The 18941-nt window shown below is 45.1% G+C and overlaps 2 protein-coding genes across 5 annotated transcripts in view; one reads left to right on the forward strand and one right to left on the reverse strand.

Moving 5' to 3' along the window:
* The first annotated feature begins 21 nt into the window (after positions 1-21).
* SELENOM (selenoprotein M) lies at positions 22-9956 on the forward strand. Its single transcript, XM_029571089.1, has 5 exons — positions 22-263; positions 4145-4180; positions 6690-6724; positions 7492-7570; positions 8570-9956. Exons 1-5 carry the CDS (start codon positions 165-167, stop codon positions 8768-8770), a joined length of 450 nt encoding a protein of 149 aa, XP_029426949.1. The 5' UTR covers positions 22-164; the 3' UTR covers positions 8771-9956.
* Positions 9957-15401: 5445 nt separating this feature from the next.
* Positions 15402-18941, reverse strand: part of SMTN (smoothelin) — a 235359-nt gene continuing 231819 nt past the window's right edge. For 3 of the 4 annotated variants that reach the window (XM_029619024.1, XM_029619023.1, XM_029619021.1), the window contains one exon: positions 15402-17302. In XM_029619024.1, the coding sequence (XP_029474884.1) occupies positions 17152-17302 (151 nt within the window). In that variant the 3' untranslated portion in view covers positions 15402-17151. The remainder of the gene's footprint in view (positions 17303-18941) is intronic. The other variant, XM_029619022.1, reaches the window with a different exon arrangement.

The following is an 18941-nucleotide window of genomic DNA, read 5'->3' on the forward strand; positions in this document are numbered from 1 at the left end:
TTCCTTCCTTCCTTCCTTCCTTCCTTCCTTCCTTCCTCCCTCCCTCCCATGGATGACCCTCGCTCGCTCCCTTCTTCTGACGTGGCACAGACAGTGAAGGGAACTTTCCCAGCTCCGGCTTCCATCACTTCCTCTGCCGGCGATCGGAGAGGCCCGGGACCCTCATGCGGCTCCTCCTGCTGCTGCTGGGGCTCTTCCAGCCCCTCCTGGCCTATGACATTAAGTGGAAGAACCTGGGCGACCTGACCCATGGGAAGGTGGAGGTGAGTGGCCCGGCAGCCGATTCTCTGCCTTGCCCCGTGACGCAGCAGCAGACGGGGGCAGGCTCAGAGACGGGAACTGGCTTTTCTTCTCTTTTCTTTTCTTTTCACGCTTTACTTTCTGCTGCCTGCTTCGACTTTTTTTTTTTTTTTTTTTTTTAATCCGGTGCCTGGAATTAGGGAGGTACAGATTGCAAAATGTGTTTTAGATCTCGATGCTGCAGGTTAGGAAAAGAGATGAGGAGAGAGAGACTGGCGCTTCCGGAGCCTAAAACGAGAAATCAAAGCAGGATAGAGGGAAAGAGAATGGACGTTGTATCTTGCTGGGAATGAAACCGAGGAAACCACTCGCCTAGAGCAGATGCAAAGATGCTTTCCTGCTTGCTGCAGGAAGGTAAATCAGGTATAAGGAGAGAGCTGATGCTAACCTTGCAGCCTGTGATTCTGGCCCAGGGATTCTGTAGCGGGAATACAGTTAAGATTTTGCAATAATCAAGCACAGTCCCTTATACCCACACTGTCATTCCCTTCGCCCCAGTGCACCAGTCTATGGCACAGTAACAGCAACAGGTACTAGGGCTGGACATTAGGTTGCAGTGGTTCTACTGTAGACCATGAAGTTAGTTGCCTTAAGGGCTACATCTGCCTTAAGAGCAGTAGCCGCTCACTCTTTCTTGTAGGACACATGGGTCTCGTCGGTGGCTGCAAGATTCTGCAGCATCCATGACCTTCCTATGCGTGAGCAGTGGCACTCCCATTGCTTTTACTTAACATAGTAACATGGCAATGACAGCAGAGGAAGGACCAAATAGTCCATCAGGGCTGCCCAGCAAACTTCTTATGGTTGTATCTGCTGTGCTGTGCAGGTTACCATCATGTTTCTCTTTTACTGGGTGATGAGCCTTCTTGAAAATGTAGACGGTGCTGCTTGATGTGCTTTGCTTATGGACTTGGTTATAGAAGCAGTCCTGTGCTATTTCCCTTATGTCTGCGCATCAGTACCCCAGCCTGTAAAAGTCAGGGCCCTTGTTAGTTGTTGTCTGAATCTAACTCCCTTTTGCCCCTGCTGTTGAGGTGGAGAGCAATGTTGGAGTTGCATCAACACTTACTGGTTAGGGGTAGTAATCCTCATAACCTCTGTTAAGGATAGTAACTGCCGCACCAGGAAGTTACCCCATGCAGCCTTTTCTTCATTTCCCTCCTCTAGCCTTTAGGGATCCACTGTTTATCCCATGCCCCTTTGAATTTTTGGACTGTTTTTGTTCTCATCATCTCCTCCGGAAGGGCATTCCAGGCATCCACGACCTTCTCCGTAAAGACATATTTCCTGTCTGATGTTGGTTCTGAGTCATCCCTCTGGAGTTTCATTTTGTGACCCCCCTAGTCCGTTTCCTTTCCATAGGAAAAGGTTCAAAGTTTGGGCATCATTCCAAACTTTCAGGTACCTGAAGGTCTGTACCATATCTCCCCTCCACCTCCTCTCCTCCAGGGTGTACATATATTTAGGTCCTTCAGCCTCTCCTCATAAGTCTTTTGATGCTGACCCCACCCCATTTTAGTCATTCTTCTCTGGAGCACCTCAATCCTGTCTCTATCCTTTTTGAGATACCGGCTCCATAACTGAATACAGTACTGTAGGTGAGACCTCACCAAAGACCTGTACAAGGACATCATCGCCTCCTTTTGCTTACTGGTTATTCCTCTCCTATGCAGCCCACTATTTTTCTGGCTTTAGCTAGTGCCTTGTCACATTGCTTCACCATCTTCACAGTGCCAGATACTATTGCCCCAAGGTCTCTCTCTTGGTCCATGCACATCAGTGTTTCACTCCCCATCACATATAACTCTTTCAGATTATCACACCCCAGATGCATGACTCTGCACTTCTTGGCACTGAATCCCAGCTGCCAAATCTTTGACCATTCTTCAAGCTTTCTTAAATCACTTTTCATTCTCTCTACTCCTTCAGGCTTGTCCACTCTATTGCAAATCTTAGTATCATCCGCAAATAGGCTAATTTTACCTTCTGTCCCTTCTGCAATATTGCTCACAAAGATATGGAGCAGAACCGCTCCCATGGACGGGACCATATTAAAAGCTTTGATGAAATCCAAATAGATTACATCAAGTTCTCTTCCTCAATCCAATTCTCTAGTTACCCAATAAAAAAAAATCTATCAGATTTGTCTGAGAGGACAAATCTGATTCATAGCACTGAATACATATCCCTGTACTCAGTACTAACTCTGTACCACGTTTGTTCTTGTAAATTGCTACAATATTCAATTGCCTATTTTGTACACCGTATGATGCCTACTGTAAATTTGTAAATAATGCTCTTTTGTAGCCCTTTGACAATTGTTCTCTTGTTATCTCTGTCCTTTTTTCCTCTCTTGCCTTTCTCAGAGTTTTCATTTCCCCTCTGTCCCCTACCCCCGTCCCTGTTTATTGTATTTCTCCTCAGTTTTATGTAAACCGTTATGATGTCCATTTGAATAACGGTATAAAAAATAAATAAATAGATAAATCTGGTGAATCCATGCTGGCTCGAGTCCAGCAACCCACCAAATTGTAGATAGTTCACTGTCCTTTCCTTAAATAAGTAGCAGTAGATAATACAACTTGTGGTCAAGCTAAACAGAATGATAGAGGGACACACAGCACTCATGGATAGTCCTAACAAGTGCCAAGGAAGATCCAGGATGCATGCCTTGGGTACCCAAACATTTGGATTTCCCCCTGCTGCTCTCTGCTTTCCAGGAGAGGAGGGCTCTATGGATGCCATCCTTTTAAATCCAGCCCTTTGTTAGCTATGGAATGTCTTAATAAATAAGAGGGAAGATCCAGGAGAAGGTTGGGAGGGAGATCTGGATCTGGAGGGCATGTCAAACTGCAATCTAGCCAAAAGAAACAGAACTTAAAGACTGGTGCCACTACACCTTACATGCATGACCAGAAAAGAGAGCAATGAGGCCTCAGGCGAAAGGTATGCCTGGCCAGTATGTATGTAGCCAGGTCTGACTAGCAGGCTACACCGCTGATCCAAGAAACCCGAGGTGCCTTACTAGAATTGGTAGCTTTTTATATTATTACTCAGGATATGTTGAGGTGGTGCTGGGTGCCAGCTAAATCATGGATCTTGCATGCTAATCTGCCCATGATAAGAAGGGATATGCTACAGGCAGTCATGCTATATAGCTGGCAGCTAGAACATATCCTTAGCAAGGTGGACAAGAAGATCCAGGCAGACCGCATGGCTTTTTCTGCCCTCCTGTAACATGGTACATCTTTGGAGCACTGCCCTAGAAAGAATGGGCTCCTTATTACAAAAGACATTGGATGAGCATAGCTGAACTAAAGGGAGTGGGTGGAGGATCAGCTTTTGGGTTATCAGATGCCTTGATTTTTCTCCAGGACAGTCCTGGTTTTGGATTCTAAATGTATTCTTCGTAGCAGAATGTGACTTTCCTGCAAAGTCCCAGTTTGCACTAACCAGCAAGTTTGCAATGAATAACTGCAGTATTGCTCCTGGCCCCTGCCTGACTCTGCCCTACCAACCAGGGCTCGCTGTAGTGCTGCTGTCGACCCACCACTGGGGAGCAGCACATTGGCAAAAGCCCGAGGGAGCCCAGAAGTCAGCCACAGCATTAACCACGCCTGCTTTTCAGGACTGGACTTGGCACCTCTGCCTAGGTGCGCGGGCTTAGGGCCTCACTGTATAAAAGGTGCAGATGGTGATGTTGCATAACTGGTTGGGAGGTTGTGCGTAAGGGAAAGTCTTTTATGAATGCAACGACTGTGCTTGTGGGAGGGAAAGTACCTGGCACAAGATGCAAACTTGCAACTGTAAAAGCTGAAAGTGTTTTCTTTTTTTGCCTTGACAGTCATGTGGTGGATGACAGTTAAATCGACTCAAAGAGGTATGTATACAGTTTTCCAGCAGCTTCAGCTTCCTAGGGCTGGGGTAGAGAAGTTCTGAACTGCTGGCACTTTCAGTACTCCACCCCTTCCCTTTCACAAGACACAGGAGCCAACTTTCAAGCCTCCAGCTGCGCGTGCATTCCCATTAATGCTATTCTTTCCTATTCAATCTAAAGTCATTTCATCCCTTTAGTAAAATTATTTCTAGTAAGTATTTTATTACATTATAAACCATCTCAGATGTCAAAACAAACTGAAGACTTCCTCCCATCCCCAGAGAATCTGTACTGGTTGGTGGTTTATTTATTTTTCATGGTTGACAGTTATGCAAGCTTTTCCTTGCAGCCTCACAGTGAAGCAGGCTGTATATTGTACACATTGCTGAAAACCGCTCTGAATGCTGCAGGGCAGGTCTCTCTTTTCATATAATTGCAGTCAGTGAGTTCTAAACCACTCTCCGAGGAGAGAGAAGCACAAGCCGGCTTGTAGGGCTGCAGCGATTAGGGCAGCTCTAGGTTTTAGGACATTCACACTGACTATGCATGAGATGAAAACCAGCCCAGGTTATGGCACTTCAGGAGCAGAGCTGCCTCTCGCAGGCTGAGGGCTTGTGGGAGGAGCACAAGTCAAGCTGATATGGCACAGTCCAACCTTGTGATTTTATGGCCTACTCTGGGGAAAAGTTCTTAAGTGAGAATTTCTAGGACATAGCAGCAGGCCTCTGCCCTAGAGAAGGGGTGGTGGGGGTAGATATATGCCAGTTGATTCAGGCTGGGGGGGGAATCCAGCAAGCAAAGAGCTTGCCCACCCACTCTGGAGCAAAGGTATAGAAGAGGAAAGTAGATGGGAGTAAGCCAAAGGGAAAGAGCTGGAAGCTTCGTCTGTGCCACAACAATCCAGAGCTGCAAGCAGCAATGGTGAACGTGCATTTAGGGACCGATGCAGAAATCTTTGTGCAAAGCGGCTGCTGACTTTTCAGCGCCCGCTTTCTTAATGCACGCATGGCGCCCACAAGGGGGGGGCGCCATGCAATATGTAAATTAGGGGGTCACGCTAGGAAGGAGGCGCTAGGGTCACTTGTGTAACCTTAGCGCCTCCTTGCTAGGACGACCCAGCGTGGCTGCCGGTTATGAAGACCGACGCCGGTAAACTCGGCCTCAGTTTTCATAACCTGCCTGTGTGCCAGTAATGTAAACGGCCCCCAAGTTTATCGGCATCCATTTTCATTACTGGCAGACAGGCAGCTTATGAAAACCGACACCAAGTTTACCGGCGTTAGTCTTCATAACTCGGCAGTCTGCAGAGTCATTTATTTATTTTACATTAAAAAAAGTACAGAAAAGCGCTAATCCTATTGCATTAGGGGGTGGATCGGCGCCTATGTAACCCGCGTCCGACAGTGGGTTAAGCAGTGTGCTCAGCTGAGCGCACTGTAGTATAGAGATGGAGGTCAGTGAATCAATGTGAAAAGATGCAGAAATCTGAGGGAGTGGCACCCATTGGGGAAGAGCTGATGTGCACGGAGCAGGAGAGAAACCTCAGGCCGACACAGGAAAGGCAGAAGCAGTGGCTCTAATGCCTCTGTACAGGCTGCTGGGGAAGCCTCTCCTGGAATACTGTGCTCAGGCCTGGAAGCCACAACCCAAAAAGCTAGAGGCTGTTGAGAAAAGGCAATGAAAATGGTGTGGGATCTGCACAAAAAGCCAAAATAGGTAAATCTTAGAAGGGAGAGGAGATAGTGAAATACTTGAAAGGTATTAATGGTGCACAAGAGGCTAAGCTTTTTCAACAGAAGGGAAGATAAAGACCGAGCTTTGAGGGGGAAGTCTCAGGAACAGTCGAGAAATTGTTTTTTTCACAGAAAATGTGGTGGATGCCTGGAAGGATCATCCAGAAGTGGTGATGGAAACAGAGTAATAACATTAAAAAAAACCCAAATATGGGTTAAGTAGAGGAGGCTGGAAATGAAGCACATTGGGGTAACCTGCACGGAGCTGAAGCTGCAGCAGTGGGACCATTGCAACAGGACCCATGGAGGCCGAATCTGTGACGCAGGTTGGGAATACTTGGGACAGATATGAAAGGACTCGTGAGGGACCTGGCGGAAGACTCCAGGAGAAATCTGGTGATTGGGTTCAATCTGGGAATTTTAGAAGCACATCTACCAAAACGAGGCTGAGTCTCACCTGGGCAGACTGGATGGGTCGTTTTGGTCTTTCCTTACTATAAAAGAATCATACTGTACCCGCCTGACTTTTTACTAGTAGTGAGGAGTAGGTTTGATTTTATCTACTAGGGGGAGGATGGTAGAAATGTGAGCAGTACTGTATGCACTCGGGATGGTTTCCAGGACCCACTGTTGAAGCATTAATAGGCACGAGGGTTAGTTTATTTTCCTGAACCATTGCAGGGCCCTGGAGGGGAACCATACATTTTCATCACGCACTCATGTCACTCCCGATGCTCTGCTGTAACTTTCCTTTTAACATATTTTGTGTTTTTTCCTAGGTGAAGGCCTTTATCACAGAGGACCTGCCTCTTTGGTATCCTTTTATAACAGGCCAGTGTTTCAGCTGCATGGGAGTGATACAATACATCAATACATATACAATACAATACAAAGCAATACATCAGATCTGCCAGCAGTAGCTGGAAATATAGATCCAGAGGGAACATATAGAGCGAAGGAGACTATATGTAAATGAAGGCTAGAAAGTGTAGGGGAGAGAGAGAATTGCACAGTCTATGATGGATCTAGGACTATTTTTGGTTAACTGCTGTGGTGTTCCATGTGTGGGGTGGATTCCTTCCGTGCGGCCTGTCCGTGTGCCGAGACCTATCTATGTGGTTTCAGCAGGATATTCTTTTACAGAAGAGCAGAACCTTCTGAGGAGGGGGAATCTTCCCCTCTCTCCTGCAATTTATACTTACAAAAGCAGCTCTGAGGATCAGCATTTAACGACTGCCCATCCCAGATCCCTTCACAGCTGCCTCAGAAGTGCAGGGTTAGTCTCTGGTTCCCTTTACAAATGTACTTCAGGCTCAGAGGGAAAAAGCACTTTTCCAGAACTGCATGAGTTCTAAATATCCTCAAAGCCTCTATCTGACAAAGGAAGTGAAGACATTTTTACAGACTGCTTCTTGCATGGAATACACCACAGCACTAATGCTTAGGAAGAAAATAATTTCCATCTACAGGACAGACTAATCCTGGCTTAGGTGTAGCTTCTGTTTCCTCTCCTGGGTCATGCAGGCTTGAAGGGAGGAAGACTCTGGTTTTTGATCCAGTCCCTTAACTGTGTCCTTTCAGTCATAACTTGGTACTGAAACACATTCCTGGAGCGGATCCTGAGCTCGTTCTTATGAATGCAAAGTATGAAGAGCTGGAGGTAAAGAATACTGCAAGCTTTAGGGCACACTGGTTACCTCTTGTGCAGTAACAGTACTAACCCCTTTTCCCACTTCCTTGCTAAGCAGTATGATAGGGAATGATGAAGGCCGCAAACTGGTCTGGTTTTTAGGACAGCCCTAATGAATATGCATGAGATATTTGCATACTACTGAGGCAGTATATGCCCCTTTCTCATGCATATTCATCAGGATCCTGAAAACCCAATGAGTATGCACTGGCATTGGATGCCCCTGCACAGACTGTGGGAGAGCTCATGCCTTCTGGAGTAGGGGCTCTCACCCCAGTCCTTGAGAGAACACCTAGCCAATCAGGTTTTCAGGATATCATCGATGAATATGCATGAGATAGATTTGAAAATGTGTCCTGCCTATTCCTGGTTGCTATCCTGAATACCTGATTGGCTAGGTATGGCCCAAGGAATGGGTTGAAAACTGCCGCAGTAAGGAAAGGTTTGGCATGGGTGCGGGCAACTCTGCCCTTCCAGTACTACAAGTTCATTAGATATTCAAGATATCCACACAGAATATGCATGTGCCTGCACTGCCTCTTCTATATGCAAATGGATTTCATGCATATTCATGGGAGAGATCCTGAACATGAGAACTATTTGTGACACTTGAGGACTGGAGTTGGCCACCCTTTCACCATAGGAAATGTTAGGGTAGAGGGAATTGCATAGATCCTTGCAGTCCCTGCCTCTCCTGGGGATCAGGTGGTGGCTCGGAGATCTGTTTTTTTGTTTTAACCACCGAGCGATGCAGAGAAGAGTGAGCGATAGAGGGACAACTTGCAAACCGCATCGCTAAATGCCCACCTGGATGGCTGCAGTCCATTAGCTGTAATGCTCTTCCTCTCCATTCTCTCTCTCTCTGCTGAACATTAATTGCAAAGTGCAGCTTTCTGAAGCGTCGCTAAGTTTATCATTTCTGGGAACTCAAAATTCAGAACATTTTGCTAATCTTCTGTTTATTTTTAGAGAATCCCATTGAGTGAGATGACGCGTGATGAAATCAATCAGTTAGTGCAAGACCTTGGCTTTTATAAGAAAGAAAGTGCCAGCGCTGAAGTCCCTCCCGAGTACCTTCGCGCTCCAGCAAAAGCAGACCAAGGCAGGCAACCCCAAGAAGCAAGCACTAAAGACACTGAACATACAGGAGCTGCGAAAGATGATCTGTAGCCAACCTGTAAAAGAGCCCACGTGTGTGACTGCACTGTAGTCAGAAGCAATTCAGCTTTTTTGAGATCACTGTTACAGTAAAGAAGAATTTAACCAAAAACTGTACACAAAATGTTTTCTGTGTATGTGTTCCACTTTCAGACTTGGTTACTCTAAGGAGTCCAGAGAAAGTTCTTTGGCTGTATAACCATCCAAGGGAGGGGGTACAAAGCATGAGGGCTACTGCAAGGAGAAGGGGGTCCTGGTGAGGGAATGGGCAGTCTTAGGAGCCTGAAACATGCAGTGAATGCAGCAGAGGGACAGAGCGTTTACCTTGCAAACTCAATGGAGAAATGAGAGCCAGAGCCTGGCTTGTCTACTCTAGACCCATCAAGCAGAAGCAATGTTTTTGTTAAAGTTCCATAAGTGCATTTGAAACTTACGAGCAGCAATGTCTTATCTATCTACAGGCCTGATGCACAAAGGTTTCTTTCTTAAGTCTGTGGGAGAAAAAGCTTAGTGAAGGAGGCCCTAACTGCACCTTCACTCCCCAGGCCCAGGCAGAGTGTCCCTCTTAGTGGGTTGCCAGACACAGCAGCTCCAAAGAGGAAAGCGGAGGATGGGAATTTGTACTCACAGAAGAATTCAGGTTTCTAAGCCCTCTCCTCAGGAGTTTCCGCTCAGTCAGAGCTCCCCTGTCTTTCTTAGAAAACCAAGTCTAACGTCAGTCCTTTCTGTTGACTAGCTTCGCTGACCACTTTTTTGCTAAATCAGTACTCAGGAGATGGTGAGGGGTGAAAGCTTTAGAGTTAGGAATGGCCAAGAAAAGGGTCAAGGTGGGAGGTGTTAGTTGCCAGCAAGTTCACACTTTAGCAACCTGAATATTGATTCTTATGTCTACTATAGACCACTGTTCTGGGTCCTTCTGCAGTAAGGTGAAAAAAAAAGTTGAATTGCTTAGTGGAGTTAATTATAGTTTTAAAAGAAAAAAGTGGACTTTGGCAGAGACTAGGAACCCTGTGGGCAGTGCCCTGACTGCGAGCTCCCCCTCTGTAAAGAACAGAATGAAGCTCTCAGCTGAAAGCCTTTCTGGCTGGGAGCAGATGTGATGAGTTCTGGAAGAGAAGGGAGCGACACAGATGGTGACAGGATGATGAGGTCCAGCCCAGGGTTTTCTGAAATCAATAAAGATGCTTTTACCACACAACTCTGCATTATGGTCGTTTTCTTTTTGTGAACTAATTTATACTTTCCATTTTGTGTCTGGGAAATTCCTGGCCCTTTCTGAATAAATACATTTGTTATTTTGCAAATCCAAAAGCTCCCATGAGGGCTAGTTTCTAAAATTCAGTGACATTGACCCCGCTCCCCAAACTCCAGCGACACTGTATGCAAAATTTAAATCATTACAAAATGGAGGACTGATTTACTGAGGCGTCTGTGGGAAGAAAGCCTCACTACCATCAGGCCCTAAAGACTTGAGAAGCCTTTCGGCTGCCTGCCTCCCTTCTTTTATTTATAATCTTTATCCAAAGCAATTATTGACCCTGCCCCATTGATTCAAGCATACACCACATCTTAAAAAATAGTTCCATGTAAATAGAATCTTACCTTCCTAGGCCTACATTATAATAGACAGAGGGTTATTTTCATAGCTTATTATAAAATTGCCTGCTCCGCAGGAAATCTTAAGCATATATGTTCTGCATGCCCCTACATTTATTTGGACTGAGTGGCAGGACTGGGACTGATACATATTTTTGGATTTTTTAAAATATGCACCTAACTTTCTTCAAACAGTGTCTGAGCAGGTAGTTCTAGTGGAATCATTTTCAAAGCAAATGTGTACAAGTTTGCTTTGAAAATTGGTGTAATTTATGCATATAATTTGCCAACTTTCTTTTGCAGACCTTTTAGCCCCTGACCCCTAACGTATAAATGCAAATTGGGTTTTGAGAAGACGCATGGAGTTAAAAGGCCTTCCATAAATGGCATGCCGCAAGGGTCAGTGCTCTCTGCTATGCTTGCTAATATTTATTTAGTATCACTTTGGCATGCTTGTGCCTCTCTAGGGATAAATTATCAAATGTACACAGATGATATACAGTTTTTCTTCCTACAATGTCAACATGGTCTGCTACAACCAATTTCTTATCTCGGTGGCTGTCAGTTGTGGTTGTCATATAACAGACTCCATTTGAATATAGAAAAAAAACAAAATCATGGTGTTAGAATGAGTGGCTTCTCTAGGTCGGCCCAAGAAAATCAACTTCAATGGTCAGGATATTGAAATTTGCATAGAGTTAAAAACTTGGGTGTTATCCTAGATCTCAGCCTTAGCATGAAGCCACAACTCAATGCTGTAATTAAAGCAAGTTTCTTCAAAGTCTTCAGCCCCTCCTTCTACCATCAGATTTCAGGACAGTTTTTCTGGCATTAACACTTAATAGCTTGGATTACTAGAATGCTCTTTATTTAACACCTGGTCCGCTTCACATTTTACAGAATTCTGCTGCAAGAATCTTCACTAATACTGACAGGTAGGAAAATATTACTCCTCATATAGGGGTAGATTTTCAAAGGGTTACGCGCGTAACCCCCGAAAACCTACCCCAACCCCCAAGCACGTGCCAAGCCTATTTTGCATAGGCTCGGTGGCGCGCGCAAGCCACTTACATGTGTAAGTCCCAGGGCTTTCCTGGGGGGGCATGTCGGGGGCGTGTCGCAGCGGCACATCACCTGGGGCGTGGCCATGGGCGTGGTTCTGGCCCGGGGGCATTCCAGGGGGCGTGGCCGCGGCCTCTGGACCAGGCCCCGGACTGGAACCTGGCACGCCGGCAGCCGGCCCGAGCAGGCGTAACTTTGGGAATAAAGGTAGGGGGGAGGTGTAGATAGGGCTGAGGAAGGGAGGGGAAGGTGGGGGGAGGTGGAGGGAACGGGCAGCACGCGCAAGTTGCACAAATGTGCACCCCCTTGCGCGTGCCAACCCCGGAGTTTATAAGATACGCGCGGCTACGTACTTTTGTTTGCGCCTGGTGCGCGAACAAAAGTACGCGCTCGCGCTTTTTTATAAAATGTACCCACAATTTGCAGTGGCTGCTGCTTGAGTCTAGAGTCAAATATAAAATTGTCATAATTATTTCCAAATTCATTGAGAACTGTTTATCCTTGGATGTGCCCTATTTTGGAAGTTTATAATCCACACCACACACACTGCTCATCACAAACCAAGCTACGCAAAGCTCCTCCAGTAAAATCAGCACAGCTAGATGAGAAACGCAAGAGGACCTTTTCAATCACTGGTCCTACAACATGGAATGGCTTTCCAGAGAGCCTCACTGTTTATACTAAATCATTTAAAAGGATGCTTAAAGCTCATCTCTTCAAATTAGCGAGCGATCCCCTGGAAACCTAGTACATAGCAATACTATTTTTTATTTGCTTATTCATTTATTTTATTGTGTTCATCTTTATGATGTATTTTAATTTTATTTCTGTATTATTGTATTTGTGTTTACCAGCTTTTATGCTTGTAATGTTGTAAACCACTTTGAATCTTGTCTAGGTGGTTTATAAATAATATCCAGCCATTATGATTCATTTAGAGGCACAAGGAACATTCTCATCCAATCAAATGGCAAGAATTGGCTGAAAGATTAGCTGGATACGAATGAACCACTGAACAGTCAATGGCATGCAAATTTGTAAAGCAGGAGGAGCCAATCAGCCCATTAGAATGCAGCTAGGATGATGCAATTCCTTATATACAATTCATAAAGCTCCATGTAAAAATAGGTTTCAAAGCTCAACAACCCTATGCTGGTGATCAAAAATTAATCTTGCTTGCACAAGCTGCTGTTGGATTACTGTATTGGTAGAGCAATGAACCCTGATAAATCAAGACTGTATCTGTCAAAGCTGGCTGGATGGAGCCTGTTAAAGCTACTTTTTTTTTCTTGTTGGTTATAGAAATGAAATGACGGCAGAAGAAGACCAAACGGCCCATCCAGTCTGCCCAGCAAGCTTCACATTTTTTTCTCATACTTATCTGTTTCTCTTAGCTCTTTGGTTCTATTTCCCTTCCACCCCCACCATTAATGTAGAGAGCAGTGATGGAGCTGCAACCAAGTGAAATATCAAGCTTGATTAGTTATGGGTAGTAGGGGAAGTAACCGCCGCAATAAGCAAGCTACACCCATGCTTATTTGTTTTACCCAGACTGTGTTATTCAGCCCTTATTGGTTGTTTTTCTTCTCCCCTGCCGTTGAAGCAGGGAGCTATGCTGGATATGTTTGTAGTATCAGTTTTTCTTCTCCCCTGCCGTTGAAGCAGAGAGCTATGCTGGATATGCGTGAAGTATCAGTTTTTCTTCTCCCCTGCCGTTGAAGCAGGATATGCATTGAAAGTGAAGTATCAGGCTTATTTGGTTTGGGGTAGTAACCGCCGTAACAAGCCAGCTACTCCCCGCTTTGTGAGTGCGAATCCTTTTTTCTTCTCCCCTGCTGTTGAAGCAGAGAGCTATGCTGGATATGCGTGAAGTATCAGTTTTTCTTCTCCCCTGCCATTGAAGCAGAGAGCTATGCTGGATATGCGTGAAGTATCAGTTTTTCTTCTCCCCTGCCGTTGAAGCAGGGAGCTATGCTGGATATGCGTGAAGTATCAGTTTTTATGAGGACATAATATGTTGCTTTAATATAGCTTTTATTTTTATTCTTGAATACACATCCATATGCTGTTGTATAAAAGGTTACAGATCATCATGTGTCTCGTGGCATTAACAGCTTGAGATCTCTGGTAACCCTGAGATGAGGGGGAAAGGGGGTGCTGTGGAGGAAAGGTGAAGCGACGAGCCCAACAACACACGTGATGTGAGGCATTGGTGACAGAGTGGCTTGACTGCCTACCCATTCTTAACCCAGAATCCTGCCTTTTACATTTAAAGAGACAATATTTCCCTCTGAATTGGAAATTTCACACATTTTAGTCTTTCAGTGATGTCCAGCACAACTGGAAGGCTTCTCCAATCTTTATCTTATGTATTTTATTTAAAAGTACATATATTATCTTACAAATTAGAGCTTCCAAATGGTACAGTGTCCAGTTGGAGCCTTTGTGCTTTCTCTGGGTGTCTAAGAAGCTGTAAAGCCACTCTCCTATGACCATTAAAGGAGAGGTTTTTGAATTTTGGAGTAGGGGGGGAGAGGATATTGTACCTGTTTCAACTCAGGCCTGGAGGCACATCTAACCAGTCTAGTTTCTAGGATAAACTTGCATATCCTGGATTTCTAATGTATGCAAATCTATCTCCTGTACGTTCATTGGGACGATCCTGAAACCCAAGCTGGTTAGCTGTGCCTTCAGGACGGTGTTGATACACACTGCTCTAAAAACAAACTTTACAAAAGCTTATTTTTCTTCTGTACTCACTGCATTTAACCAGGTAGTGGCAAGCTAGGCCATATAGCCCAACATATGGTTGCATACATCTGAAACAAATATAAAAGGTCATATTCCGTAGGAATGTATGTGATGTGTCCCGTGTGCCAATCACCTTCTCCAGAGACACGGTTGGCTGGCCCAGATCTCTGAAGCACAACCTGGTCTGAAAACAGCAAATCAGCAATGTTCATGGGCAATTCTCTTAGCCTGAACTTGCCATAGAATTGCAGCATGGTGTATGAGATGGTGTTCATATAGCCAGACAATTCTATAGCAGTAGAGATTGAAATCATTGGTGCAATTTTATGATTTTTTCCAAAATGTAAAAAAATAAAATAAAATGCAGAAATGGAGTTGCTCCTCTTTTTCAAATCCTTTTTTTCTTTTTTAAAGAACTAGGTGTAAGGCTGCCACCCTGACCCATGTTTGCAGAATGTACACAGAGGGTTTGATTTTCTAAAGAGGTTGCTTGAAACAGAGCATGGAGAAACCACCTTTTGAGATTTGGACTCAGCCCGTTCCATATTGTCATTGGTGAGAATGCATTAAGCAGAGTCTACAGCATTTTTAGTACAAGGGGAAGAGAAACCCCTGCCTACCTGCACAGATGCACAACTGGCGGTTGCAGCAGGAATTAATTTGAAAGTTGCTTGATCAAGCACTTCATAATCCTCATAATTTGATTATTTCCATGTTCTGGGTACAGCAAGGCCAGCCTTCTAGCTTGCACTGTGGTAAGCAGCAGGTACGCGGAGGAAGTGCATTAAAAACAGCTCCAAGGCCATCCGACTTTCCATCAATGACGACTCGGGGTGTGCTGACCCCAGGGTAGGGTAGGGTAGGGTATTTCAAAACAACTTCCCATTTTATCAGCCTGCCATAATGCAAAGCCTCCAAGCCTTTGCTCATGTTCTCCCTCTGATCTCTCATATATAAGCCAAATACTGTGGTAACCTCATATGATTAAAGTACTGGTGCTGAAAACGGTCCTTCAACCACCCCAGGCCAGTCACGTTTTCAGGATATCCCTAAAAATATGAAAGATATTCCAGTGTGCATGCAAATCTTTCTCATTGTTTAGGGGTAATCCTAAAACCCCAGCTGGCCAAGGAGCAGTTTGAGCGGCACCAGGCTAAAACATTCATTACTTCCACTGTCACTCTCGCAAGCCAGGCTTTCAGCATACAGGAGTGCTTCTCAACCCTGGCCTCAGCCCCCTCTTCCTCAGTTTTGTTTTTTTTTTAAAGGATATTCCATAATGAATATGCAGTATTTTTGGAACAACAGGAAAATGGTTCCATGAAAACTCTCAAATTCCAAGGACATTTGGTTTATATTAAGCAACATAGTGGATTGTTCCTAAAACATTCCAAGATATTATATATATATACATATATATATATATATATATATGTATATATTTTTAGCACACAATGTGATATGTTGCAGGCTCAGAGACAAATGGAAAGCTCCATTAACTGCTACTGCACAGTCAGGGTAACAGCGCACTGGCAAGAGAGTCCCCACCGTCATGCAGCAGCTCACTGGGTAAAGATAGCCACAGACTTCAGGAGAAATTCTCCTTGCGGGGGTCCCAAAGGAGAGAGGCAAAGGCAGTACAACAGTTAATGTGCTAAATAAATGTAAATCAGATTTAAAAAACAACTTTTAGGTTCCTCAAGGCTTCCGTCTACCTTGGCCCCACTCCTCACAGCCTCCTGTCTCGCAGCTGTTCTTGGCTATATTGATTCACAAAGCTCATCTTGAGATTAAAGTGGCATCCTTTTGCCACATCACATGAGTGTCCTAAACTGTCTTGTCTACATCAAACAGTCCAGCAGTCAATGCAACATTCTTTGAACAAGAGAGTAAAACATTTCTTTATGCAGCTTGTGTGCTGATCTACTCTTGGGCAGTCCAAAGCTATTGCTGCTAGTTTACAACACCTGGGCTCTGCTACCACTGTAGACTGTGTTCCCCCGGCCCAGACTGGTACTCTCAATATGAACTCGCATCTCCTATAGGAGATTAATACAAATAACCAGTTTGATTGGTTTGGGGTGTGGTAAATCTTAGCAGCTGAGAAGGACTCCTGGGGAAAGAGTTAGGAGTGAGAGAACATGAAAATAGCAATTCCACTCCCCCTGCGGTGTTCCCAGAGGAGAAGAAGAGGATTACATGAAGTATGGATGGAACAAGCAGCCCGAAACACTTTATAAAAAGCAACAGACATTAAAACTTAACAGAAAGTACACAGATATTAGGACACTGACGGCTATGGAGACACAAAACAGCTAAAGCAACACAAAAACTTGGAACATTTTGTCTGCAGCTCTTCCTGTACACTCAGTTTAGAGCCTCCAGCTTGACTGAAAAAGCTCTGCCCAGGAAGAGAGCCATTACAAACCCTTCTTGCAATGAATTATTGAGCGATGGCCCAGGCGCCTTCTGCCTTTCCCCTCCAGCAGTTTTACATTTTTATTTTTTTCATTCTATCTTTTCCCTCCCATAACGCGAGTTCATAAATAGAAAGGCTGGTGGCTGTAAGTTCAGCAATCAAAGCAGAGTTCAAGAAGTCAATATAACAGATTCCAAGCAGTGCACACATCAGTCCAGAACCAAAACGGGTGACATTTCAACAACAAAAGAAAAACCCCAAAACGTTAAATATATTATTCTTGTGGGAAAAAAACATAAAACCAAACAAGGCTGCACTAGCTCTCTGGAGGCAGTGAAAGTTAAACGACATTGAAGGTTCCCAGCCATGAGCTTATTCTTGGGGGCTGGGGTGGTGAAAATGCTGGGCTTCATTCAGGTGAGCTTGGCCTGTGGTGCCTGAACAGGTGCCAGCCACCTCTGGAGTCAGGACCATGGGATAGGATATGGGTATGGAACGGGAAGGAGGATTTCTCTGCTCACCTGAGGGCCCTTTCAGGTTCCAGGGTGGGGGGAGGGAAGGGGATTTATAATTCTTTTCTTCGCAAGCTTAGTTCGTACCGCCGTAGATGGTTGTAGAGAGACTGAACATACGTGAAGACACACTTGGAGTCAGGCCTCTTCCCCATGATCATCATATCCTCCACCTCCACAAGAGGAACACAGTCCACCAGTACCCTGCAATAAGGCAGACAGCAGGGTTACAAGGGAATGGCAAAAGCTGGAGCTTCTTTCATTCACAAAATCTGTGTCCTATCATTTCTACACTTCATTCTTGCAGCTAAACTAGGGCTCCACAAACCTGCCCTAAAAGATCCCTCACAGGTCAAGTGGGTTTTCGGGATAGCCCCAATAACTGCATATGAGATAAGGGGCACACACGGACGCACCGCTTTTATAACATGTGCATGCTGGCTCACACATGTTAGAAAATCCGTGGGCCGCGCGCATGATTTTATAATCTGTGCACGTATGTGCGGGCAGCGCTCGCAAGGGAGAAGAATGAATGCAACCTCTGCGCAGCGACACATTCCAGCTTTCCCCAGTTCGCTCCAATTAAGGAGCGGACTGGTAAGGAACTTCCCTAACCTTCCTTCTCCTCTCCTCCCCCTAAAACTCATCTACCTGTCCTTAATTTTTTTGTTTTATTACTTGTTGCTCCTCGGGAGCAGAAGAATTTACCAGCGTGTGCTTCCCCGGGACAGCGGCTAATGGCTGCTGTCCTGACCGGCCTCCGTCCCGCCTCGCCCCTCCCCACCCAGAACATGCCCTCCGGCCACCCCTTAAAGAAGCCCAGCACTTGTGCATGTACCCGGCTTTAAAGCGCAGGGCCGGGCCCCTTCGAAACTTTGCTCAGCGTATATAAGGCCTGGCCACGTGCATAAAGCCCGGATTTTACAAGCGCAGGGCTTTTAAAATCCAGGCGTAAATGTGTAAAAGCTGGGTCCTTTTTGCATATTCATCAAGGACATTCGGAAAACCTAACTGCCTGGGGACAGGTTTGGAAATCCACAAGCTAACCACTGAAGTTGCCTTATTAGGCCCTATAGAGCCAGGAAGTCAGGGGACCTTTTCTATCAACCCTAGACCTCTCTGGATGTGACCCTGAATCATTACGTTTCTGACAAGTTTTCCCTTTCTTTCACAAATACATTATTTCTTACGAGCTGTTCTAACAATATCTGTATCCCCAGATATTTGAAGGCTGTTGCTTCTTGTTCACACAGTAAAGCAAGGTCATGCTGCAGCGCCTCCTCTCTCTACACATTCTTAGGGTTGTTATTTCCTTCTCTACCTTTCCAGTTTCGTATGGTAATACTTGTCCCCCTCTCCCTCCTTTTCCATAGTAATCCAGGAAGCTATATTCTCTCCCCACCTCATATATGAATCTATAATTTCTGATCGCTCACCTCAAAGCTCTGCTATAGCATTGTTGTCTGCAAGCTGACATGCCTATGTATACCTTTGATGTAACTCTTCACAGTTAATTAGTGAGGTTACCATATTAGTTCACGTACAGGCCGATACAGTAAAAATCACGGGAGAGCGGGTGCTCTCCTGTGCACGCGATTCAGAAAAAAAAAATTATTCAAATTAGGGCCCGCGGTAAAAAGAGGTACTAGGGACACTAGCGCATCCCTAGCACCTCTTTTTTGACAGGAGCGGCGGCTATCGGCGAGTTTGACAGCCGACGCTCAATTTTGCAAGCGTCTGTTCTCAAACCTGCTGACAGCTACGGGTTCAGAAACCAGACGCCAGCAAAACTGAGCATCCAGTTTTCAACCCGCGAGCCGCGGGCTGATTTTAAAATTTTTTT

This window comes from Rhinatrema bivittatum, chromosome 11, assembly GCF_901001135.1.
Source record: "Rhinatrema bivittatum chromosome 11, aRhiBiv1.1, whole genome shotgun sequence".
NCBI lineage: Eukaryota > Metazoa > Chordata > Amphibia > Gymnophiona > Rhinatrematidae > Rhinatrema > Rhinatrema bivittatum.